This window comes from Triplophysa dalaica, chromosome 2 (genome assembly GCF_015846415.1).
Source record: "Triplophysa dalaica isolate WHDGS20190420 chromosome 2, ASM1584641v1, whole genome shotgun sequence".
In the NCBI taxonomy this organism is placed as follows: domain Eukaryota; kingdom Metazoa; phylum Chordata; class Actinopteri; order Cypriniformes; family Nemacheilidae; genus Triplophysa; species Triplophysa dalaica.
In genome coordinates, this window is record NC_079543.1 from 27,877,338 (window position 1) to 27,903,310 (window position 25,973).

Below are 25,973 nucleotides of genomic sequence, written 5' to 3' on the forward strand. Positions count from 1 at the left end.
AAAAAACATTATTTTTGTCCATTTAAAACATAATTTAAACACATTGCCTCAAACACAGAGAAACGCACAGAAAGAGAACGTCACGGAAAGTTCAATAGCTCCTGGGACACCTTGGGGAGTAAAATGAGATTCAAGAGGTAAGATTTTGTGAGAAAACAAGCGAACAGGTTTCATGCGATCTTTAAACACATGAATTATCTGAATGACATATAAATTGTGCCATATATCAAAAAAGGACAGAAATATTGTATCCCACAGCACGGTGAACATTCAAGTCAGTTTTCACATAGTTTTAACCCAAAATAATTCTAATTTCATAAAAAAGTTCTACTTACTTAAATATTTACAGTTCTTGAAACACTTTTTTTACTTATGAGTAAATTATAATGATTATTTTCGATTAACTTGAAGTTTTTACTAAAACTAAAAACCTTGTTCAATGTACTTAATTTAAACAGGTTAATTCAACACAAATTGTCAAGAAGGATTTCCAATTCCCAGCATGCTTTGCGTCAGCATTAGGAGAGTAAATGTAAAAAAATATGATTTATTTACATGTTTTTAGTAAAGTTAATGACTTGTTAGTGTTTAATGTTCACCTATCTTAGATATTTGGAAGAGTTCAACATATTTTTCAGTTTTATGGTTACCATTGTTTAGAAGAGTGGTGCATGTGCTTAGGTTGTGCAAAGCTGCATTTGGCCTGTAAGATGTTCTATGGTATCAGTGTGTAGTACTTGTGCTAATGCCAGTTCTTAGATCAGTCTCTTCTTGCTCATTTTGAGATGCATAAGAAGAAGTGTTTGAGTAATGTGAATTAATACTAAAAAATATCTGTAATAAAAGAGACTGAAAGAATTTAGTTTAGTTAACTCAAAAATGCAATTTTAGTGTAGTTATTTAAGTTCTGTCTACTTCTTTTCGTACAAGCGATAAATTTAATATTTAAGATGCACTTGCTAAGATTTGGTAAGAACTTTATTTTAGCAGTGATCAAAATTTTAAAGTTCTGCTTACTTAAACCAAGGACCTCTAAAACTCAAAATGTTTGAGTGTTGCCAACGTATCGGAGTTTACAGGGACATATCAACATGGCCTAGGCATCGTTACATCTACCGTAAACTTCACAACAGAAAAGCCACATTCAAGGAATCAAAGATATTTTCTTAAAAAAAAAATTAAAACATGCATGTGTACAAATGCTCTGAGAATAAAAATACACAAAGTATGTCATGATTGAATAGGAGAAATAAGGACAAATATGAACACAGAAATGAAAAGTTAAAGGAGAGTAAAGTTTAAAAGTAAGTGAGTTTCATAAGGAAGTGCTTCTAGTCTGGCGTGAAGGAACATGACTCCGCAAAACCCACAAGTGATTTTCACTGAACACAAAAGTGAAACCACATGAAACTACAAAAGAGCAAACAGTCAATGAAGAAGATGCTTTATACACTAACGCAGTTATATTTCAGACTACACTTTGCGAGCAGAATGGCAATAGGTACATCTATAAAGGTAATTTAAAATATTATCTTATAGCATGTTAATGGGTCATCATCTGCTATTATAGGATTCTGTAGTCCAGACATTTCAAGTGTTTTTTTTATTTGAATTCGAAACAACTTCTCGTGGTGTAATAACTTTGATAAACCAAAAACATTAAGAGATTGCACTGTTTGAATCGTCTTCATAAATTTTTGATTTTATTCTCAACTGCAATAGGCTTTTAGCACATTCACTTCTGAATTGACGCCTAAAACATTGAATTTATGAAGCCAGAGCTGATAGCACTATCAGACAGAGATGACACTTCACACTATATCAAGCAATAATGAAACATGTAGTAGCGTATTATCCTACAGAGCAATGATTTTTTCAAATAAATTTCAAAGAATGTCTTGTCATTACAATAGCACCAAAAGAGGAACTCAAGGCTCACTCAGTGAAGCCTTTCTATCATATAACTAATTTCCAGCCCAAGTCGTAAATGCAGTCATTTTATCTGCTTTGCACTCCACTTGAAATAATAAACCAAGATTTTGTAAAACACATATGTTCGTTCTATCCTTAAAACCCCGCAGATAAAAGGTCGTATTTTGGGGCTGCTTTGGAAGCTACCTTTGAATCGGGCCATGAAGTGCTGGAAGTGGTTAGACAAAAAAGAGGAAGGAAATGTCTTCACTCAATGCGGAAGAGAGAGAAAGACGTTCTGATGTTTTATTGAAGCTGTAGATTCAGCACGATGAAGCTTCTGCTCCTGTTCTCCTGCATCATCACAGGTGAGTTTAGCACTCTGATGTCACCTGTACTGAACACTTTAACATCATCTCTATATTCACCTTGATTTACACACTTCACCATCTGTTATTTCATGATAGCGTGTCGATTTTTCTTATGTGATTTTTGTAAGGTATTTATCATAAAGATCATGATTCTGTGAAATATTTTGTGTCAGCTGTTGTAGGAGTTCATGTTACAGGACACAGAGGAAAGACTCTTCAAATCACATGTTCTTATAAATCTGGATATGAAACATATAAGAAGTATTTGTGTAAAGGTCAATGTATCGTTGGCTTTAAAGACATCATTGTTGAATCAGGATTTCCAGCTAAAGACAAGAGATTTTCTCTGAATGATGACACGACTGCAAGAGTTTTCACCGTCACCATCACTGATCTGAGAACAGATGATGAGGGCAAATACTGGTGTGGAGTGAGATTCCAGATAAAAGCGGCTTTGTACATTTTCTTTTGTTCTTTTGTTCTCTTATTCTTTAGATTCAAATACCACTGTGCAAGCAAAAAGCCACATGGTCCAACCAGCCACATGGTCCAACACATCCTGTTCCATTCACACAGTCTTATTTCAGCACATCAGGGTTGAATCTACAGTCCACCCGCATCAAACACAAAGATCAGAGCCTCTCATCAACAGGTCAGTTTTTGTCTCTATACTGTATCTGTCTTTCTATATATGTAACAGCCAATGGCAACATTTTCATTGAGAGCTTTCTATCTTAAGTATGCTTGGCATTTTTTCAGCAGCGTCTGTGGTCTACGTCAGCGTTGGGTTAACACTCATGCTGATTGGTTTGCTTGTGGCACTGACAGTGTTACGTAAGAAGAAGAAGAGAGGGAAGAAATCCCAAAGAGTTGCTCAATCAGGACCTTCAGATCAAGGTCAGATACTTTTTTAGTGACCAAACACACATTTCCTCAAGTTTGTGGTTTGAATGAAACTAAGATTCTCTTGATGCTTTGACAGTTTCCGCTGTGAATACCCTACAAGAGAGCACTGCAGAGGTACGTTTATTCAAAGTGTCCAGGGGCCTGATTTAAAAAACTGTACACAGAAACCTTTCTAAAAGTGAACGTACGCCAGAATGCTGAAAAGGGCGGACGCAAATAAAAATTGAGTTTCATAAAACCTTGCGCACGCACACCTGCACGCAATTTTCCCTTTATAAATCACAGATTACCTGCAAGTGTGCGTACTTGAATCAGCCTCATATCCCGCCCTGTACACTCCCGTTTTTTCCCTTAAATAGTCAATGCAAAGAACCTCATGAATTTCGATTCGTATATTAATAAGCCTGGCATCCAATCCGCTTGTTAAGCCTGACTTCAGGCATCATTATGAACGTAAACCGTTTCCTGGTTCAATCGTCATCAGATGCCATGGAAAAATAACGTTTGTTTGATAAATCCCATCTTTTGTGTGTTTTGTGTGTATGCAACTGTGACGGGGTTAAGAGACATGGCCGTGGTGTAAGCAACCCCAACAGGGATTTTAATGCACAACTCATAAATAAACATAAACAAAAGGGTATAATCCAGGGTGCGCAATCGGGTCCTCCGTGTCCCCCTCATTGGGGATATCCTCGCTCTCACTCTCATTGGGGGTATGTGAGACACACCATAGGGTGCTGTGTGTCCTGGGACCTCGAGTGCTGGGAGAAGGCAGCTTATATGTGTCCCAGGTGATGCTGATCCCAGAACAGCGCCTCGTCACAGCAACGGTTATAAATGAGGCCACAGGTTTACTGTTGTCACCAGATTTAATGTCACTACTGGTGCTCATTTATTGCTAATTAGTGCAGGTAACTCTGGTCATCTGTCATGATCTCAGCGACTAAATTTGTTGACTCCCAAAGTCTTGCAGGTCGATATTGTTAAGCAACCTGCCAGACAAGCCTTACTTTTGTTTTCATTTCGATGTGTTTAAATCTGACACACAATCTCCTGCAGGATTTTGAACATGAATATCAGGATATCAGAGAGCTGCAGCCCAAGAACGTCAACTCCACCATTACCGTGTATTCCACAGTACAGGGATCAGCTAACTCAACAATCTATTCCACAACAGAAAGACCAGTTGATTCAGTGATCTACTCCACGGCAAAAGCACCAGCTGGTACAACTACTTAGTGAAAGCCACTAGGTGTTTCTTTAATTTCTGAAAGAGGAACTAGTTCACTCAATGAGCTAATACAACAAGGAGCAGCTGATTCAATTATCTATTGACATAGTAACTTCAGCTTGTTTTCCCTATTTCAACTCTGATCTTGTTTGAACTTCCCTAAACTCTGGAAATCTTGAATTATACTTCTAAGGAGATTTATGCGGCATCTAGTGCTGAGGTTCAAATTGCAATCAATGGCTCACTCCACCCCTCGCTTTCAGAGCACTTTGGTGGCTGATGGTTCTCCTGTTTTTGCCCTGGGACAACATTTTAAATCAACCAATCAAGGGGTAAGTTATGGTGAGGGTTTGGTGTGGGTTTAGGTTTTATTTAAAACAATGTTGAAAAATTTTTTTTTCCTTAGGTCAACAAAATATGTTGTCCTGAGGACATCAACCACTTGGGAAAATCAGGTAGAGCGTTGTTGACCGAAGACTAAGATGTCGGAGATAACGTATTTACGAAATGCGTTTTGTAGAGCAGTTTGTCGGTTAAGGGTAACTGCAGAAACAACTTTCTGAATTAAATACGAGTTGATAGAATGTAGGTAGAATTAAAAATATCTTCGTTTTATATTGCATTTTTGTCAATAGATCCTCCTTAACACCACACACATAGCACCTTTAAGGTTAAAGACAGTTTTCAGACGGGATTATTGTCACCCAATTTAATATGTTTTGCATTTGACGCATTTGTGTTAGCAGGCAGCACGAACATCAAATAGGAAACAGCCACACTTAACTTTAGATGAGACAGGAAACACAAAGTAGATTAAATTTACGTTCAGAGATACCAACATCACAGCCTTGAAAAGGTAGGAACCAAGTGTAAAGTTTGATAAAAGAGTACAGATGAGAGCTTTAGTGAGTATGATTTGAGACCAGAATTAAAATCCCAGGGACTCTATACTGGTCGAGTATCTGTTTGATCATTTTGTGCACACATGATCACATTTGAGTTAGATCTCAGTAACACACGTATTTTACTGTATGTTATAGATTTTAGATGTGAATTACATCCTTGACCAAGTTGTGTAGACATCATAGTTGTGTAGACAGGTTTTTTTTCTCTTTTCTGACATTAAATGTTTTGTGGGTCACCAGTATGCTGAAGAGTGGAGTGAGTGTTTAAGGGAAGGTCAAGCAATTTTATTGGTTTAAAAGTGACTTTGATGTATATTAATAATGATTTACAAAGCTTGAAAATAATGGAATGTAATGTTGTCCTTTTATATAAAGAAATACTCTTAATATAATCGACTCAAATGTATTAAGTTCATACTCACCTTGCAGTTTTTGAACTGTAGTTTTCCTGTATTTTTTACAGGATTTTTCTGGCAACCACAGCTGCCGGTTTTTTTTCCGTAAAAACCACGTGACATTTTTCTAAGTGTAAGATATTTTCTGTTTAATGTTTGCTTTGATCATTCCTGAGACACATTTCTACATCACATGTATTCTGAAACTTGGTTAACCCACATAAACAGACACACATCCTCCAAACATCTTTTCTATTGAGAACTTGAGGTTCACCAGAACAGTTTCACTTTTTTTTTTGAGGGAAATATCGTTGTGTGACAGATGTTAATGTTGTTTTTGTTGTTGTGTGCGGACTTGGACTGGAGCAGGCGGTTTTACGCCCCAAGAAGTTTTGCCCCCAGGCAGTTTTACTGCCCCTGTTGATCCTTATTTGTCCAGTAGGGGGAGTCGAATGAATTTCGAATTGTTAATCAAAAATGTTATTATGTGTGTATAAGATTAAAAGTAATTAAATATAATCAGAATAATTAAGCTATTTTATCAAAAACTATTTTATATGTACATTACAAAATATGATAATTTATTTTATTCCATATGGGAATATTTTTTTTTCAATTTGAGTTTGATCATGTTTGTTATTGTGGTGCTCAATTATTGATCTTTTGTTTTCTTAATACACATTAAAGAAAATTGTTTGCTGGCTAATTATTATGTTGACTTTGATCTTGTCACCTGTGATTAATTAGGTCTGAATATGGGGCTCTCAATTTTGTAGGATGTTGCACAATTACTAAAGACTTAAAATAATAAATAACTTAAGCACGTGATCAGATAACGTCAATTTAAATGTTTTTTACATAAAGCCTACTGCAGTAATGTTATGTATTAATGCAAGTAAACAGGGTAAGAAAAATATCTTTCCAAAAAAAGGCCATCCCACCGGATATAGACAGACAACAAAATACAATTTAAATTAAATTGATTATGAAAATGAATAATAGATATCGAGTAAGCAAACACCTGGTTAGCTAAGGTTAATCCTGATAGAACATCGAGCTGGTAAATAAATATATATTTTATTGTCTTTGAGTATTAATTACACATACATAACTTTTTAGATGTTGAAATGAATTCATATCGATATCAATGAATCGTTTAAAACTATACATGTTGAAAGATTGCCTAATAACAATAACGTTTATTTACCACAACTCATGATGGAGGTTGAAGTTATCTGATCTAAGATCATTGTCTCCTACTGGACAAATAAGCAAAAACAGGGCCGTAAAATAGCCTGCTTCAGGTCTGCAGACTCTCGACTTTACCTTTGTTGCTGTCGGTCTGGTCCTGCTGTGTCCTTTTTATCTGGCTTGTTCCTCCTTCTAAAGCTAAAAAGAACGAAATTGAGAACAGGTAAGAAATTAACTTTTTTGATGTTTCTTCATTTTTGTTTTGTTTAAATGACTTTTCGTCTCGTCTTCAGGTTTAAAACAGTAAAGTGATCATCAAAATACAAAGGTAGGCATTCAGAATTTTCCTGTAAAATTTTAGATATGACCTTTGCATGGTTGAGTTGCCTTGTTGACTTGACTTTTTAATTAACTTGAAATTTGAGCTAAATTGTTGACTTACATTTTGTATTTCAGAATGACAGTGTATGAAGATATTCTGTGATCAATACAAAAAAAATGAAATCACTTGTGTTACAAGAAAATAATCTGATTCAATCTCATGTTATGTCCTTGTTTAATTTACATTTTACTAGCAAACTAAACTTATAATGTTTTGTGAAATACCTTTAGTGTGAATATTTTATTTAGACCAAAAAAATATATGCTTCAAAATGTAAAAAGAAGAACTTAAATCCCCCTTTAAACACATCTATAGTTAAAAAACTGGAACAAATATATGACTTCTCTTTTATTTTAAATAAATGTAAAATATAACCATTCTGTAAAATGTTCACATTGCAGAGAAGAGAGAGAGAGAAATGTTTGCTACAGCCTCTCATGTTTTATTGAAGTTGTAGATTTAGCATGAAAACCTTCTGCTCCTGTTTTTTTCTCGTTCACATATAAATCTGCGTGTTGTTTATAGATCTTTGAAATGCAGGTAACATCTCGTATCTTATCAGCCTTCTTGCTCAATATAATTTGTATGAATACACATTTTCATTTTATGTCAGCTACAGGAACATTAACACTACTACATCACACAGGAGCAACAGGAAGCAGGAAGCAGATGACATTCTTTTACTTTGTTTTAATTTTTCCTTTTAAAACATTATCACAGTAGTAATGTCTAAGGTTGATTCAAATGTTCTTTGTAGTATAATGGGTGATGAGGAAATTGTTTCGCTCTGGTGGTGAAAACAGGCGATGCAATGAAACTGATGTGTGAGTCACAATGTCCAAACTCTTACATTGATGTCTTGTGAATGTGAGATTTATTATTTTGTGTTTTAAGAAGATGCTGATTCAGACTGTAAAATGTTTCATTCAGGAGCTGAAAAGAATGAATCGGTGTAAAAGTAAATCTGATTAGATGATTGCTGAGCTGAATGACCTATGGAGATGCATAAAATTTCTTCTCTCTCTCTCTCTCTCTCTCTCTCTCTCTCTCTGTCTCAGCTTATTTTTAAACTTGTGAAGGATGCTGCATTTCAGATGGAGGCTGGTAGTTCGTTCCACCAAAGGGGAAACTTTTTTTTAATAGCTTTAAACAACAATAAAATATCAAGTCATTGATGTTATTCTGCAGTCTCTGTGAAGCAAATTTGGTAATCGTCTTCAGTATTCTGACATATTTCTAACATGAATAGTGGGTGTGGCTCATGTTTTCCACTGGGAATTGATTGGAGAAATAGAGGCAGGATGTTCCCGTATTTTTACATTGGTTTACTGGCAACCACAACTGCCGGTATTTTTCTCTAAAAACTACAGAATTTGTATTTTCTCTAAATTTATATAAGTTTATATAAGTATCACTCAGAGTGTTATAAAGTAACACTGAAGCAGATTTAAAGTTAATGAGATAATTAAGGCGATTAATGAAGTGGCTAAATGTTGCAATCAAGTGTGGGTAACAGTAAAGAACACATTAAAGCTAAAATAAAATATACAACTTTTGTCTGCATTGTTGAGATAAGATCATAAGCTAATTCTTGAAGTTTGAAAGATTGAAATATTATGTCTCTTTATTCTGTAAGCTTTTACCAGACAATTGTGGCACATAATTAAAGAAAATTAAGCCTAAATTCGGCCATTCTCCTATATACATAACAAATTAGATGATCTGCATATGTTTATGTTTTGCCTCTAAAACACACTACAACAACTAATTAAAATTTCAAGTTTAAGAGCTTTACTACAGGAAACACTAAACACTATTATATGACTTCTTATTTTGCATGTTTTCTTCACTGATTGTGTTTGTTATGAGCAGGTGTTCATCAATAATGATTAATCATCACATCATTAATCACATTCATTATCTAGTTAGCTTTAACTCTGCTTCGGTGTTACTTTTTAATTCTTAGAATGAGAATTATATAAACATTAAAAGTGTTAATTTAATACTAGAGATTTTGCTGGTATTTTTGTGGACCAGTCAGTGAATGCAAAAACTGAGAGAGAACGAGGGAGAAAAAACAAGAGCAGTTCACGTACGTAACAGTGCTGAACTTCTGCTCGTATGTTCACTTCACTGCTGTAACCACTAGAAAACAGCACTGAATTTCAAAGATGTTTCCATGTTTTGGGCTTTCCTTAAATGGTGTATCACACATAAGCTTAATCGCTTAGTCCTGGAATTGTCTATTGATTTATACAAATAACCTTTTTGTCCCTTATTTGACGTACATAACTGTACAAACTACATAACTGTACAAACTACATAACTGTGACATTTCTTAAATAAAATACAGGTAAAAATCTAATAATATGAAATGTTATTAAGTCCTTTTCAAATATCTGTAAATACAGCCTTTTATTACATTTTTTTATCCTAATATGATGTTTGCATTATTATGAGTAAATCCATTTAAATACTTCCAGTTACTCAAAGCAGTCGCCACGGACACCACTGCAGTTTGCTCGTGTGTCCACTAGAGGTCAATGTATTTAAACATTTAGGAAATAGGAAGTTGGTGTGTAACATGTTTCTGTCACATTTAGCCAGAGGTGGACAATCCAGGGCCAAAAAGTAAAAGTCCTGGCATATTTTTGTTTCAACCATGAACTCAGCAGCTGATTTCACCAGTGGAGGAACCAAGACATTCATTTCAAGTCACAAGCAAGTCTCAAGTCTTCAAAGAGTTAAAGTTAATGAGATCATTAAGTGAGTAATTAAATGATGATTGAGTGATGAACACCTGCTGTTAACAATCAACAACACTGAAGAAAAGAGAAACACAAGAACTACAACTGACTTCAGCCACAGCATTGGATGACATCAGCTGGAAGAAAAAAACCCATTTCCACCATAATTGTGATCAGTGTTTGCTTTAGTTGTGCTCTTGAGTCGTTCAGTAATAGGAAGTGGCTCTGTTTCTCTCTCTCTCCTCTCCACCTATAGCTGGTTGTGAGCGCGCTGGTGGTCTCACAGACTCCCCACATATGGTTATACAGCACTTTAGGTGTACAGGAAAACACAATTGAGCGTTATATAAATGTCTTATTCAGTCAAAGATAATTGTTTCTTAAGTAAGTAACAATATTTATTCACTGCAAACATTTGTTCAATGCTGAATCAATCTTGAAGGAACCGATCAGTTTGTGTTTCTGGTTTAAATCTCTCTTGGTTTATGATCTGCATTTAGATATAAAAACCTCCTAAATCAATGTCACTATAAAGCTTCATTATTGGGTTCAGTTTTTTAGAGATGAACATTTATCATATGAACCTCAACAGTGGTGTGACAATAATTAGTCATACTGCATTGCATGATGGGAGTTTGAAGCATTTTGTTGAGCTTCATATGCTGGTTTGTCTAGAAGGTTTTAAGTTGGCATGTTTTGTTGCTATTAAATTTTCTCACTGATACTCTTAGATAAACATTTTGTTTAAACACCGAGCATACAGGGTGCATTATGATAAACATGACTATGATCTAAAAGAGATGTCTTGCCTGTATACATTTCAGTGTTAGACCAACTCATCATAACAAAACAGTGAAGAATTAAACACTTCACAGAACTGATCTCTCTGCTTTATAACAGTACATGAATTGATTCAGTGCAAAATCTAACAAAAGGGTCAAAAGTCCAACAAAAGCAAACACTGATCTCCATGATGGTGACATCATTTAACCAATAAAACATAAACATCTCAATTACGGCAGGTGTTCATCACTAATGCTCAATCATCATTTAATTACTCACTTAATCATCTCATTAACTTTAACTCTTTGAGGACTTGAGATTTGACTTGTGACTTGAAAGGAATGTCTTGGTTCCTCCGCTGGTGAAATCAGCTGCTGAGTCCATGGATGAAACAAAAATATGGCAGGACTTTTACTTTATGGCCCCAGGATTGTCCACCTCTGCATTTAGCTGTTACAACACCGCAACCACTAAACCACTGGAAACACATGATGAAGATGCTTTCAAGAGACACAAAGACGAAGTGAGTCAACAAATAATGGAGAAGAATGAAGTTGATGTTGACTTTCTTCACACTGGTGATGTTTCCTGGTAAGAATGATCCGATCACAGAATAACAAACGTCTTTTGACATTAACTTCAGAGATGAATTCTGAATCTTCAACTCTCTGATTCAATGTTTTCTTCTGTCAGGAGCTCTGAGCTTCAGTGTGATAGGTTATACAGGAGGACCAGTAACCATCACATGACAGTATGATAGAAGATATAGAAGAAATGTGAAGTATTTTTGTAGACATAAGGAAGTATTCATGCAAAAGTGTTCTGATGTCATCAGGACCGATATTAAAGATGAATGGTTTGAGGACGGTAGATTCTCTCTGTATGACGACACAACAGCATCCGTCTTCAACGTCACCATCACTGATCTGAATGAACAGGATTCAGACACATACCAGTGTGCAGTTGATAGACATTACTTTAGAGATATCTACACTGATGTGAAGCTGAATGTTAGAGAAGGTGAGTAACTCTGATGCTCTCAATCTCATGAAAACATCATCATATCAAACACTGTGATGACTGTAACACATGAAGACTCATAAAATGAATCACCATCACTGAGCATATAAAGACTTTTCATCCTTCTCATGAGTTTTTATTAGATAGTTTTTTGTTGTTGTTATTTCATATTTATTGTTTGATAACATGTGGTTTGAATAATGCAGATTTTTCTCATATGGGTAAATCACACATCATTTCTAGACAGAACCATATAACACATCAAATTGAAGTAAATAAATGAATAAACAAAAGTTTACTTTACGTATCTCCCAAAAAAAAGGAAACAATGTTTAAACTCAACGCTGCCCTCTAGCGGTGACTGGAGGGAAGGGAATGTGAGAGCAATTATTCATCACCATGGACAGCAGACGAACACAAACAAGGGACTAAAAAAAAGAGGTCTTCATGATATGCAATATTACAAGACTTGATCAAATCTTACAAAAGTTACTGGAAAGGATTCATGTCTGTATGTTAGCAGACAACTAATAATGTCGATAACATATTCAATAACAGCATTTACAATACTAAGACACTCATCCTCCTCACGTAATCTTACATCCTGCAATGCATGCAGGGGCGCTGCCAGAAATTTTGGGCCCCATGACAAAAAATCTAATTGGGCCCCCTGTCCCGACTGTCCCATCAAAGATACTAGTACTAGCACAATATTTACTACTGGTGATTTGTACATGCATGCAAGTCTACACAGCAAAATCCCCAGTGTTAAATCAACACTGCTCAGAGTACATATGGTCCCAATTCCTCGAGTGATAAAGTAACACTGATGTAGTGTTGAATATAATGAGGCAATTAAGTGATCAATAAAGGGATGGTTAAGCATTAAGGACAATCCCCTGCTGTTAACAATCAGATTCACTGAAGTTGGGCTCTTGACTCTTTGCCTTTTGTTTAAAGACTCTCCTTAGTTTATCCCATGTGTTGAAACAGAAACTGATGCTAAAAGTTGAGAACTACAATTGACATCAAATCACAACATTAGACGAAATCACCTGAAGATAAAAAGACATTAAATCTCTCAAGATCTTATTAAACAACTCTACAAACAGCATTACTAGCTGACTTTACTACCAACCAGATTATTCCTGTCAGACGTCCACAGAATTATTATTGAGAGTTAATATTTATGTTTCATTGGTTACAAAATGCTGTTACCGTCATGGTGGCCAGTGTTTGCTTTGAGGTCTTAGCACAGTTACCTTTTAAGAAGAAAAAGTACTAATCAAATGTAGTGGTGTTTGATGATAAACATGTTTGCATACTTAAAGATATGTTCTCTCAAAGAAAGTCGGAACCTTCTACTTTTAAGACTTAACAAGTTATATAGATTCTTAATTTTCTTTGAATTAATAATTAAAATACAGGCATTTCAAAAATATAAAAAGACAAAATTCAATTTAATAATTGTCAATGCTGGAAATGAAAATTTCATACTGCTGAAAAGAGTTCAACACTTCTCCTACATTTCTAAAAAGATTTTATGATTTATACATGATGCAGTGCATGGTGGGATTTTTTTACTATGGCGTTACCACAGCATGCGTTGCAGCATGAAACCTTCTAAAACTATTTGTCACTTTTGTTTATTCATACACTGATTCTTGATGTCTGTGTGCTTCCAAAGTAAAGAAAGATCAGTTTTAAATATAAACAAGAAAAATTATGTTTTTTATGTTTAGTTTTACAAAATTATCAAAAATAGACTGAAATGCATCAATAATGACATACTAGATAGCAACTTCAAATGCTACAACAATCCACAATGACTCAGTCATTACTTAAGAAACACTAGCAACTGCTGCCTCTACTTATATAAATAATATATAATTGTTGCAGCAAAAAAACAAGAATATGCAGTTAAGGAGCCCAGCTAAAGCAAACACTGTCCACCATAATGGTGACATCATATTTTCACCAATAAAACGTCGAGATCTAAACCTTTGACAAAAAAAACATTGGTTAATAAGTTAAGTTGTTCATCATGTTTGTTGTTTACTCAGATCTTTATAAATGTAATGCCTTCATTTACCTTCAGTTGATTTCATCTAATGTTATGATTGGATATCAGTTGTAGTTCTTGTGTTTCTCGTTCCTTCAGTGATTGTGTTTGTTACTGCGAGTGTTCATCATTAATGCTTAATCATCTCAAATTAATCACTTAATTACCTTCAACACTACATCAGTGTTACTTTAACACTCTGTAGATTGGGACCGTATGTACTCCGAGCAGTGTTGATTTAACACTGGGGATTTTGCTGTGTAGTATGCAGTTTACTATTTGATGCAAGATTAAAAGTAACCATATAAAATCTGCTGAAGGTAATCTTTTTATCTCAATGTACTTTTATTGTAATTTTTGACAAAATGTAAAATTCTCTTAACAAAATTATTATTATTATTAATAAATATTAATAATTATTATTACAACTACTAATGAAAGATTAAAAAAAAAGAAAACGAACAAACTTAAATATATATTAACTTTCATTCAAAATAAAATAACATCATCCTCTCAAAACAATGAAAACAGCAGATTTTTTTAATTAGCCTCACATATATTAATATGAATATCTTGCTAAACGTTTACCTACATTGATTAAATGGTGATTAAATGTAGGCTAACACTAGTCTGTAGCTAGCTATCTTGTTTCATTATGGGCATTAAGCCAACGTGTTAATACCACTCTCAGATTATATGCTACCCACCTTTCTTGGTGAAAAAATGTGCTACAGTTTGACCCCCTTTCCTTTGTCTTTCTTCTCTCTCTTTCCTTTTTCGAAAACATTGCGCAACAATGTGGTCACTGTAGTTCTGGCGCATCTACTGACTGCAACTAAACACCGTCATTGACACCCCCTTTCCACCAGTAGGACGCAGATGCTAGTTCAGAGCCAGTTCTATGACCAGTGGATAATTAACTTTTCACATGAAGCTGGATTCTGCTATTAGACAGTATATCAAAGATTTATGTATGCTAGATTTTAATGAATACTTTTCTGAAATGGGTATTTTAGTGACTTTTTACACTCATACGTTTTATATACGTTACAGAAAAGACCACATAAAATCATTTTAATTGACAACATTGACAATTTCAGAAGAATGCAAGACTACTATCATTTCTAGATGATCTAATATATAATATGGAAATAATAAACATCTTGTTTGATTAAATGTAAAATGTACGCATGATAAAGCGGGTCATTTTCTCTGAGTAGCTCTAAACCGCAGATGAAGTCTGAGATTAGTTTGATTGTAAGCAGTTACTCAGGAAACCACAACTGACACAAAATGATCAGAGATAAAGGACAGAAAGAAAACGAAAACAAAATGATGAAAACAACAAATCTGCTGTTGAGTTTAGGATTCATCAGAAAAATAAACAAACTGAAGCTCCCTGATACACATCCCAGTTTTGTTTATTCATTTACTAATCTTGTTTTCACATTCATATTTTTTGTGTGTTTGTACGAGACTCATATATATTTTTGCTAATGAACAATATATTTTTTTATTTCAGTTGTGATGTGTCATTTGTATGATATGAATGCTGTGTGTTCAGCAGGTGTGTTTACTGGTCAGTGTGAGGACTAATGTTCATATATAACACTACATACTACATGTTTAAACACATTTCAGAAATCCTGACTAATACATTCTAATAGTAAAATTTCAACTCAAATCAACATGTGTATTTTACTCCCTCTGCTGGGTATTATGAGTCATTATCCAAACCTCTAAACATGTGTCACATGATAATTTCACAATGTTATGATCATCATACACATTGAATGAGCTTGAGATCAACAGCTGGAACTATATGAAGTTTGCCATATAAATGATATCTAGACAATAGTTTGTTAAGATAAATGATAAAAAGTCTTCTCTTATCATCTGATTTTGAAGCACTTGGATTGTGGCATCATGTCTTATGTCTAAAACATCTATGTACAGCACAAAACTCTTTAGTATTTACTAGACATGTGAACAATAATACAAAAATGATATAAATGTGTTGTGTGTTTGTGTGTGTGTTTGTGTGTGTGCTTGTGATGACCACTAAAGGGCGATGTGTGAGGGTGATGAATGATGGGTTGAGTCACTGGTGATAGTGGGCGGGGCCAGTAAAGCTGATGATCAATGATAAGAGCTGAAGAAAGAGGAAGAAAGTCAAGCAGTCACATGTAGAGACACACAGACAACATTCAGCATCAAGAAGATCAACAGAGCTGCTGTGAAGCTGAACTCAAGTCACAATGAACATCCTCCTCATCTTCACTTTCTTCATCATCTCAGGTCACAACTTTTCTCTTTCTCATCATGTCATCATACACTTATTTAACTCATTTATATCACTGGACACACAAATGAAAGACTAGACAAGCTTTCTGACACGATCAATCTGATAAACAGGTGCTGTGAGATGCTTCGATGTGATTGGATATTCTGGAGGAAGTGTTCTTGTGGATTCACAGAAACCATGGCACAAAAATAGTGCTAAATATATGCATGCACATGACCAGTGGGAAATGATAATAAAAAGGAATAAACAAGATCAGTGGATTGCTGAAGGGAGATTTACTTTGTATTGTAACGATGGACACTTGATGATCTACATCAGAGATGTTAACACACAGGATTCTGGAACATACCGGATCGGGGTTGATGGTCAATGGTACATTGATATTTCTTTAGATATAAAAGAAGGTAAGTCAGAGATGAGTGTTTTGTATGGAGATCCACCTAATCATAAGGCACTCATGTCTAATATCATATGTGATTGACAGATTTATGTTGTGGGGCGTCACAGACAGTGATGGTGAATACTGGACAAACTGCATACTTCACCTGTCAATATTCAAAAGATTATAGAATTTATGACAAGATAATGTACAGAGAAAGAAAAGAATATGTTGAGGTGATTTACAGCACATGGCAGAAGGATGAGCGATTCAGTATTTCTGATAAAAAATATAAGAATCTCTTCAGTGTGAAAATGATTGATATGGGATTTGAAGATGCAGGAGTTTATTTATGCGGAGTTTGGCGTGACAGAGTCTCCTACAGTTACTCCATTCTTACTGCTGTTCATCTTCACATTATGAGTGAGTAGAAGAAACTCTCAATAACATCTGCTGAGTTGATTTTATTTAGTTTTTTTTTAATCATTCGTCACAAATGGATGATGTTTCTGTCTGAAGTGCCTCCAGTGTTTGGAGATGAAGGAGGATCTGCTCAGATCATTTGTCCTTATGATCACATCTATAAATCAAAGACAAAAAAACTGTTGAAGAGTTGTACAGATAAAATACTCTCATGGAGATGAACAGATGGAGTGTAAATGATGACATGACAGCAAGTGTGTTTAGTGTGAACATCACTGGACTGACAGCAGAGGATGCTGGGAAATACTGCTGTGCAGTGACATTAGAAACAGACGTGATTTATCTTTACACTCATCTCATTATTATCATCAAACAGGGTGAGAGACATTTTCACTAATAATGAATATAAAAACTGACTTTGTTTGAATGTGAATCTTTATTATTTCTTCTTTAAAGAACTTCTCTTGAATATGAGTGAAGGAGACAACATGTCAATGGAGTGCAAACATCACGCTGAATATCAGAAAGTCTTCTGTAAAGCACATGAAGTCTCAATGTGTGTCAATGATGGAGTTTCATTACAGTCAATCAGAGATGATGGATTCTCTTTAAGTGATGAAACATCTACTGGAGTCTTTACTGTAAACATCAGTCATCTGAGAGAAGAGCATTCTGGGATATACTGGTGTGGATCTCACATCATCACTAAAGTGCATCTAAACGTCACGAGAGGTGAGAGATTTCATTTCATGTGTTATCAATCCAACATGATTTGAATACTTTGATCATAATTTGTGGGTTCTCATTGATCACATACAGCTTTTAAAGGTGAATCTATATGCTTATTTTTCCACTCTTGTTCAAACATTATTTCACTGAAATATAAAAATTCTCTCATGTAATTTATTCGCGGTGATGCCATTCCAGATGTTTATGACTTCCTCTAGCTGAAAGAAAACATGTAAGATCTCTGATAGCACACATACATCGGGGAGATGTTTATCTGAGGGTGACGCTGCTTTCTTGACGTTTCAACAATTTTTCAACATTAATTGTTGAAAAAGTGATATTGATTCAATACAATTAATTGTTACATTGATTCAACTATTGCTTCATATCAGGGCTGGTACATCTGTAAGAAGTCTGCTAAAGATCTGACAATCTGCCCCAGATCGTAACCAAACCAGCAAATTTTTGCGGCCCACATCTGGCCCACACCTTACTCCCCATACTTTACTCATCTGGCCCACATACCGAGTGGAATGATGGCACTTGTGCGGTCCGCTCCTGTTTGCCAGATTTGGGTCACAGTCATGCCAAAGCTTTGCCACATGTCAAACATCAAAACAAATAAAGCAGAACTGACCCAAATATGAACAACAGTTCATTTCAATTCCACATACAGAGATAACATGAAAACATTTTAGCATTTAATTGTTTGTGTTTACTTGAAATGTCATGTACATCTATATATATTGTAAGTTAATGAGAAAATGATGAGAGGACTTTCATATTTTGGTCAACTATTTATATAGCATCATCAATTGCTGCAGAGTTTTTGCTGTAAGAAGTGAGTCATTTAGTCATAGCACCTCTGAACAACAGATGACGTCAGAGCATAGTTTAACTGTGAGCAAAGTTACTCAGGAAACCACAACTGACCACAAGGCTGCTAGGCAAGAGCAAAGTGAGCAGATAGAGAAGAAAGTGTGGCAGAAGATCAACATAATATTATGTTTAAAGTACCATTTGCACATGTAATAAATACTGTGTGAATGTATAGACATATGAGAACAGAATCAATCATCAACGCCTCAGAAACTGCAAATATTCAGTTCAAACATCATTTAGCTTTTTTCATCATTTTTATGTTTTGTTGTAATTCAAGGTATGTGTTTGTAGTTTCAGATTTCTTTAAGATCATCATCATCGTTTCTGTGAGTATTCTCCTGCTGATGAAAACAATAATGCTGCTGGTGAATTTAAGACTCATCAGAAAACGAACTGAAGCATCACACCGATGAAGAGTGACACCGTTCAATGACATTTGAAGTAATAAAGAAGAATAATGTTGCTTATTCGTCACATGTTGTGTTGAGTCTTCCGGGTCAGAGAGACGATATGACAGCCGCCTCTGATCTACAACAGCACCTGTACTTTAATACACAATCCTCTCTGATCTGTGTGAATAAAACACTTCACATCTCTTTAGATTTGTACATACAGCAGATAAACATTATTGAGAGCATATGAGAAATATAGTTGTATGTGTTTACTGGTCAGTGTTATCACTAATATAATTCATCTGTATATGACTTCAAACACCTAAAACTTCAACTCAAATCATCATAATGTGGGGTTTCACTCCCCCTGCTGGCTATTCTTTGTCACTACACAAATCATTACATGTGATCATTACAATGATCCTCATGAACACAATGAGCTTGTGTTCAACTGCTGGAAATCTATAGAGACTGACATTTGACATAGAATACAAATAATATATATTGAGATATATGATATTGAGATCAATCGTTTAAAGTCCACATATCATCTTAAATTGTAATGTGAAGCAGTGGATTGTGGGATTATGTTTTATCTCTGAAACTTTCCGATATTTACTACACATGTAAAGACATGATCAGAAAAGCAAGAAACTAATAAACTTTAATGAGTTGAGTTCAGGGGTGCACGGTGGCTTAGTGGTTAGCACGTTCGCCTCACACCTCCAGGGTTGGGGGTTAGATTCCCGCTTCCGACTTGTGTGTGTGGAGTTTGCATGTTCTCCCCGTGCCTCGGGGGTTTCCTCCGGGTACTCCGGTTTCCTCCCCTGGTCCAAAGACATGCATGGTAGGTTGATTGGCATCTCTGGAAAAATTGTCCGCTGTCCGTTGTCTGTAGGGCGTGAGTGAGTGAGTGTGTGTATGTGTGCCCTGCCCTGCGATGGGTTGGCACTCCATCCAGGGTGTATCCTGCCTTGATGCCCGATGACTCCTGAGATAGGCACAGGCTCCCCGTGACCCGAGGTAGTGTCACAGGTCGGAGTGGGTCAAGCCAGACTGCACCCACCCCTAGCCCAGGATCACCCTGAGGAGCGTGTCAAAGGAGGAGGCAGGAGACAGGAATAAAAGAATCACAAGCTTTATTTAATATTTAAAAGTAATTTGAAAACCCTAATCTAAAATCCTCATCCTTCCTCTTCCCAGGAATCCAGAGCAAACCGGTCGAGCACCGGTGTCGGACTCACGGTAGTGAGTAATGGACGGTGGGTGTCCTAGGTAGGTATATGGGTTGGGGCTCACTTCCTTCTGGCGCTGACGCCGGGCTCACAGTGGTGAGTAAGAAACAGGTGGGTGTCCCAAGGGAACAGGTGAGTCGGAGCTTACTCCCTTCTGGCGCTGACGTCGGACTCATTGGCGAAGAGTGGACGGGTACTTCACACTACGCCGATGGATTTCAGAGCTGCAACAAACTCATGTCACAAGCTGAGCGGGGCTTTCGCTGGAACAGACAGAATCAAAGCTTCAGACAGCAGTGAACAGACCTCACGGGTGTGGCAGGGGACAGATACTTCCGCTGTGCAGATGGGCGTCAGCGCCACAACAGTAACAAGGTAGCAGTATTTAACGGTTCAACAGTCTATGCAACATCCAGCTGAAATACCTTCTTCGTTTCTGACCAGGACAGAGGCTTTCGGCGGGGGCAGGTGGAGACCACCAGGCGGAGAGGACACTTTGAGCGGAACACTCCACTTCAGCGATTCACTGGAACGATACAGCCGGGTTTAACTGTTCAACAGCATGTAAAACCTTCAGAATTGACAGAGCCGGGTTGCCTCGAAGTAATAAATCGGGCGCTTTGTGGTATCAAAAAGCCCTTCCCTGGAGACAGCGGATGAAAGACTGTTAGGAGAGTGCACAGCAGACTACTATTACTTCTCCACACAATAAACCTCACTCCATAACACAAACCGTGTGAATCGTCACTTCAGGCACAGCATCTCACTCGCACACCGTGCATTCGGGCCAGCACTCACCCCTCCGGTCTTTCTCCCACCAGATCAAATCTCGTCCTTGCAAGGGTTCAATTTCTCTCCAGAGAAAAGCAAAAGACGGGTGCAGATATCGTCACATTCAGCAAAGGGGAGGACAGAAGTTAGAGTCAGATCAACAATCCACTCGGTGTACTAGTTCACTCGTGCCACACACTATCCAGACTCTCAAGACCACTTCAGTGTTTAGTGCATATAAACGATGGATCAAATACTCATCACTGGCTTTCCACTGCTGAAGATATTCCTTGAATTTTCCCTGATAGTCCTTCACTCTCTCCCAGTCCAGGCGACGAATTCCACTCTCTTTCACTGCCCTTGGGTCCCACAAGCCACACTCTTCTTTCTTCACAATAACTCTTCAGCTGTAATACTCCACACACATTTCCCGATGGGAGAGACCACTCCAGATCAACGGAGAAGGAGGCACGGCACGGCACGGCACGGCAATGGAGTTGAGTTCATGAGTGAAGAGTGATGTAGAGTGATGAAGAGGACGCTGTTTGAGTGTGTTGAGTCACTGATGATAGTGGGCGGGGCCAGTAAAGCTGATGATCAATGATAAGAGATGAAGAAAGAGGAAGAAAGTCAAGCAGTCACATGTAGAGACACACAGACAACATTCAGCATCAAGAAGATCAACAGAGCTGCTGTGAAGCTGAACTCAAGTCACAATGAACATCCTCCTCATCTTCACTTTCTTCATCATCTCAGGTCACAACTTTTCTCTTTCTCATCATGTCATCATACACTTATTTAACTCATTTATATCACTGGCACACACATTAAGGGACTAGATGAGCTATCTGACACGATCAATCTGATTGACTGCTGTGAGATGCTTCGATGTGATTGGATATTCCAGAGGAAGTGTTCTTGTGGATTCACAGAAACCTTGGCACAAAAATAGTGCTAAATATATGCATGCGAAAGACCAGTGGGAAATGATATAAAAAAAAATAAACAAGATCAGTGGATAGCTGAAGGGAGATTTACTTTGTATTGTAACGATGGACACTTGATGATCTACATCAGAGATGTTAACACACAGGATTCTGGAACATACCGGATCGGGGTTGATGGTCAATGGTACATTGATATTTCTTTAGATATAAAAGAAGGTAAGTCAGAGATGAGTGTTTTGTATGGAGATCCACCTAATCACAAGGTACTCATGTCTAATATCATATGTGATTGACAGATTCATGTTGTGGGGCGTCACAGACAGTGATGGTGAATACTGGACAAACTGCATACTTCACCTGTCAATATTCAAAAGATTATAGAATTTATGACAAGATAATGTACAGAGAAAGAAAAGAATATGTTGAGGTGATTTACAGCACATGGCAGAAGGATGAGCGATTCAGTATTTCTGATAAAAAATATAAGAATCTCTTCAGTGTGAAAATGATTGATATGGGATTTGAAGATGCCGGAGTTTATTTATGCAGAGTTTGGCGTGACACAGACTCCTACAGTTACTCCATTCTTACTGCTGTTCATCTTCACATTATGAGTGAGTAGAAGAAACTCTCAATAACATTTGCTGAATTGGTTTTATTGAGGTTTTTTTTAATCATTCGTCACAAATGGATGATGTTTCTGTCTGAAGTGCCTCCAGTGTTTGGAGATGAAGGAGGATCTGCTCAGATCATCTGTCCTTATGATCACATCTATAAATCAAAGACAAAAAAACTGATGAAGAGTTGAACAGATGAAAATACTCTCATGGAGATGAACAGATGGAGTGTGAATGATGACACGACAGCAAGTGTGTTTAGTGTGAACATCACTGGACTGACAGCAGAGGATGCTGGGAAATACTGCTGTGCAGTGACATTAGAAACAGACGTGATCTATCTTTACACTCATCTCATTATTATCATCAAACAGGGTGAGAGACATTTTCACTCATGATGAATATAAAAACTGACTTTGTTTGAATGTGAATCTTTATTATTTCTTCTTTAAAGAACTTCTCTTGAATAAGAGTGAAGGAGACAACATGTCAATGGAGTGCAAACATCACGCTGAATATCAGAAAGTCTTCTGTAAAGCACATGAAGTCTCAATGTGTGTCAATGATGGAGTTTCATTACAGTCAATCAGAGATGATGGATTCTCTTTAAGTGATGAAACATCTACTGGAGTCTTTACTGTAAACATCAGTCATCTGAGAGAAGAGCATTCTGGGATATACTGGTGTGGATCAAACATCATCACTAAAGTGCATCTAAACGTCGTGAGAGGTGAGAGAATTTCATTTCATGTGTAAGCACTCCAACATGATTTGAATACTTTCATCATGCTTCGCAGGTTCTCATTGATCACAAACAGATTTAAAAGGTGTAACTATATGCTGATTTCTACACTTTTTCAAACAGTATTTCACTGAAATGCAAAAGTTCTCTCATTTAATTTATTCGTGGTGATGCCATTTCAGATGTTTATGACTTTCTTTCTTCAGCTGAAAGAAAACATGTAAGATCTCTGATAGCACACATACATCGGGGAGATGTTTATCTGAGGGTGACGCTGCTTTCTTGACATTTCAACAATTTTTTCAACATTAATTGTTGTAATTTATTCAATACAATTAATTATAACAATGATTCAATTATTGCTTGAAATCAGGGCAGGTACATCTGTAAGATGTCTGTTAAAGATCTCAAGATCTGCCCCAGATAGTAACCAAATCAGCAAATTTTGCGGCCCAAATCTGGCCCACACCTTACCAACCATACCACCTCATCTTGCCCACATACCGAGTGGAATGATGGCACTTGGCCGGTCCGCTCCTGTTTGCCAGATTTGGGTCACAGGCATGCCAAAGCTTTGCCACATGTCAAACATCAAAACAAATAAAGCAGAACTGACCCAAATATAAACAACAGTTCATTTCAATTCTGACCCAAATTTATCCCAAAACGAACACCTTTCTGTGCTCCAGTTTGACTGAATTGGTATTGAGTTTCATTATTATTATTATAGTGATGATTGAGTTATTAGTGATGAACATCTGCTGTTAAAAAACAGCATCACCACAGATAAGATTAACAAAAACTGAAAAAAAAATGTTACCAAAAGAAACACAACAACTACAACCTGAAATCCGACCCAGCTAACAAAAGTTTGTTATAAGAACATTCCTTAGTGGTTTTTCATGTGTTTGAATATGTTTAAAATATATATTTTAAATGTAATAAGAATGTTACCATCATGGTGATCAGTGTTTCCTTGAGTTGGGATCTTGACCCTTGATAATTCCTCTGAATAATTTATGCCAAAAAACTTAGCAGTCGTTTCAGAGCACATGTGAATTTAACCACATGGTATTGATAGGGAACCATTGGAATCACTGTGATGTTGTAACTTGCTTTATTGCTCTGGTTTGGATGCTGAACTAGCATCATATAATCAGGAAATTTGTTTTATTTAGATATCTAGAAAAAAATGTGGAAATTGGATGTATGACTATCAAAAACATTCTAGAATCACACAGACATCAAGAATCAGTGCATGACTTCCAGCAATGGTGAGCAACAACCAACTTATTCAGATAAACGGATCAACCTCAATGCATGCTGGGAATTATAAATTAGTTTTGTGCTATGATGTTACCCAGCATGCATCACAGCATGAAGTTTTCTTTTGCTGATTGTCACCATTGTTGAGATTCATACATTCATTCGTCATGTGTGTGCGATTCTAAACTTTCCATTAACTAATGTTTGTAATTATGCTTCTTGTCAATATACTACTGTGAACATGTTCTTTCACGATAATCTTAAAACTCTGATGTTCTATGTAAATTAATCAAGATGAGGAATAGTTCACCAACCAACAGCACAAATTAACTCCATTTTACTGGTTCTTGATGTCTGTGTGTATCTAGACAGTACTTACATCTTAAAACAAACTAAGCATCTTAGAAATGGCAGTTTACATACTTCCTACATCATAAACATCTTACAGACATCTTCTAGATCTGTGAGACATCTTGCAGATGAGCAAATAACCAAAGGCAGACATTAAACAGACGTCTTCCATGTATGTATGATATCAGGGATGTTGAGCTTACTTAATAATCAATATGGTGACACATTGATACCGTTGAATCGTACTAGTTTCTGTGTGTCTTGAAACTATAGATGTCAAAAGAACCAAAGAGATTGAACATCAAAAGATGTGCTGCTGTTTGTTTCAGGGCTTTACTATGTTCAACTCCACATACAGTGATAACATGAAAACATTAAATTGTTTGTGTTTACTTGAAATTTAACACTAAAAATCCAACTGTCAAAATGTTCTCCCAACAAAGATAAATAAGTAACTTGAACATAGAATTTTTAGTTAAGGGAGTCAATTGATTGTTTTGCACATACTGAACAAAATTTGCCGAAACATGTTTCTAACAAAGATGATTTGGTTGACTAGACTTGGTTTCTCAAATTTTTGTCCAAAATGTGTCAGAAAGTTTGCCCAATTTACAAAACAGTGTATTCTGAACAAGCAATATTGCACTTTGAAAGTTCCCAAGATGCATTGTTGCATGTTCAATTCTGTCTTTCTTATTTGTTTTTCTTTTAGGGTTAGGAGTGTTTTAGTGCTTGCTGGCTTAATTTACACTTTAATTTATTTGTTAATGCTTGTTATCTGTTGAGTTTAGAGTTCTTTTATTGAATGATGGTTTTTGATTGTTGCCACGTTTGAGATTTCTGTGTTCAACGTTGAGGTGTAAGTGCATCATATAATTACAGTCCAGACATGTAAACACTCAAAACAAACTGTTTAAACAGTTGTTTGATCAAAGTTGGAGTCAAAGTTTGAGGTAGAAAATATTTACAATTGTATCAGAAGACAAATACAGTTACACTGAAAGGGTACTTGAATATGTATTTTTATAAA

At 36.2% G+C, this 25,973-nt stretch overlaps 2 protein-coding genes and 1 long non-coding RNA gene across 3 annotated transcripts; all 3 read left to right on the forward strand.

Annotated features, from left to right (window-relative positions):
• Positions 1-2,207: 2,207 nt before the first annotated feature.
• On the forward strand, positions 2,208-6,643 carry LOC130407445 (CMRF35-like molecule 8). Its single transcript, XM_056730286.1, has 6 exons — positions 2,208-2,279; positions 2,456-2,712; positions 2,778-2,934; positions 3,042-3,179; positions 3,265-3,302; positions 4,248-6,643. Exons 1-6 carry the CDS (start codon positions 2,243-2,245, stop codon positions 4,425-4,427), a joined length of 807 nt encoding a protein of 268 aa, XP_056586264.1. The 5' UTR covers positions 2,208-2,242; the 3' UTR covers positions 4,428-6,643.
• Positions 6,644-16,071: 9,428 nt separating this feature from the next.
• On the forward strand, positions 16,072-17,326 carry LOC130413812 (uncharacterized). Its single transcript, XM_056739263.1, has 4 exons — positions 16,072-16,202; positions 16,320-16,613; positions 16,694-17,011; positions 17,108-17,326. Exons 1-4 carry the CDS (start codon positions 16,163-16,165, stop codon positions 17,230-17,232), a joined length of 777 nt encoding a protein of 258 aa, XP_056595241.1. The 5' UTR covers positions 16,072-16,162; the 3' UTR covers positions 17,233-17,326.
• Positions 17,327-21,266: 3,940 nt separating this feature from the next.
• LOC130411728 (uncharacterized) lies at positions 21,267-23,692 on the forward strand. Its single transcript, XR_008905100.1, has 4 exons — positions 21,267-22,183; positions 22,264-22,581; positions 22,678-22,959; positions 23,039-23,692. It is a non-coding gene; the product is annotated as an uncharacterized LOC130411728 (long non-coding RNA).
• The last annotated feature ends 2,281 nt before the right edge of the window (positions 23,693-25,973 follow it).

Excerpts from the sequence above, each read along its gene's own strand:
- LOC130413812 (XM_056739263.1), top strand. The coding sequence starts at position 16,163 with ATGAACATCCTCCTCATCTTCACTTTCTTCATCATCTCAG. Across the intron at positions 16,203-16,319 it reads CACTTTCTTCATCATCTCAG|GTGCTGTGAGATGCTTCGAT; the intron begins GTCACAACTTTT and ends TCTGATAAACAG. Across the intron at positions 16,614-16,693 it reads TTCTTTAGATATAAAAGAAG|ATTTATGTTGTGGGGCGTCA; the intron begins GTAAGTCAGAGA and ends TGTGATTGACAG.
- LOC130407445 (XM_056730286.1), top strand. The coding sequence starts at position 2,243 with ATGAAGCTTCTGCTCCTGTTCTCCTGCATCATCACAG. Across the intron at positions 2,713-2,777 it reads AGGGCAAATACTGGTGTGGA|ATTCAAATACCACTGTGCAA; the intron begins GTGAGATTCCAG and ends CTTATTCTTTAG. Across the intron at positions 3,180-3,264 it reads ATCAGGACCTTCAGATCAAG|TTTCCGCTGTGAATACCCTA; the intron begins GTCAGATACTTT and ends ATGCTTTGACAG.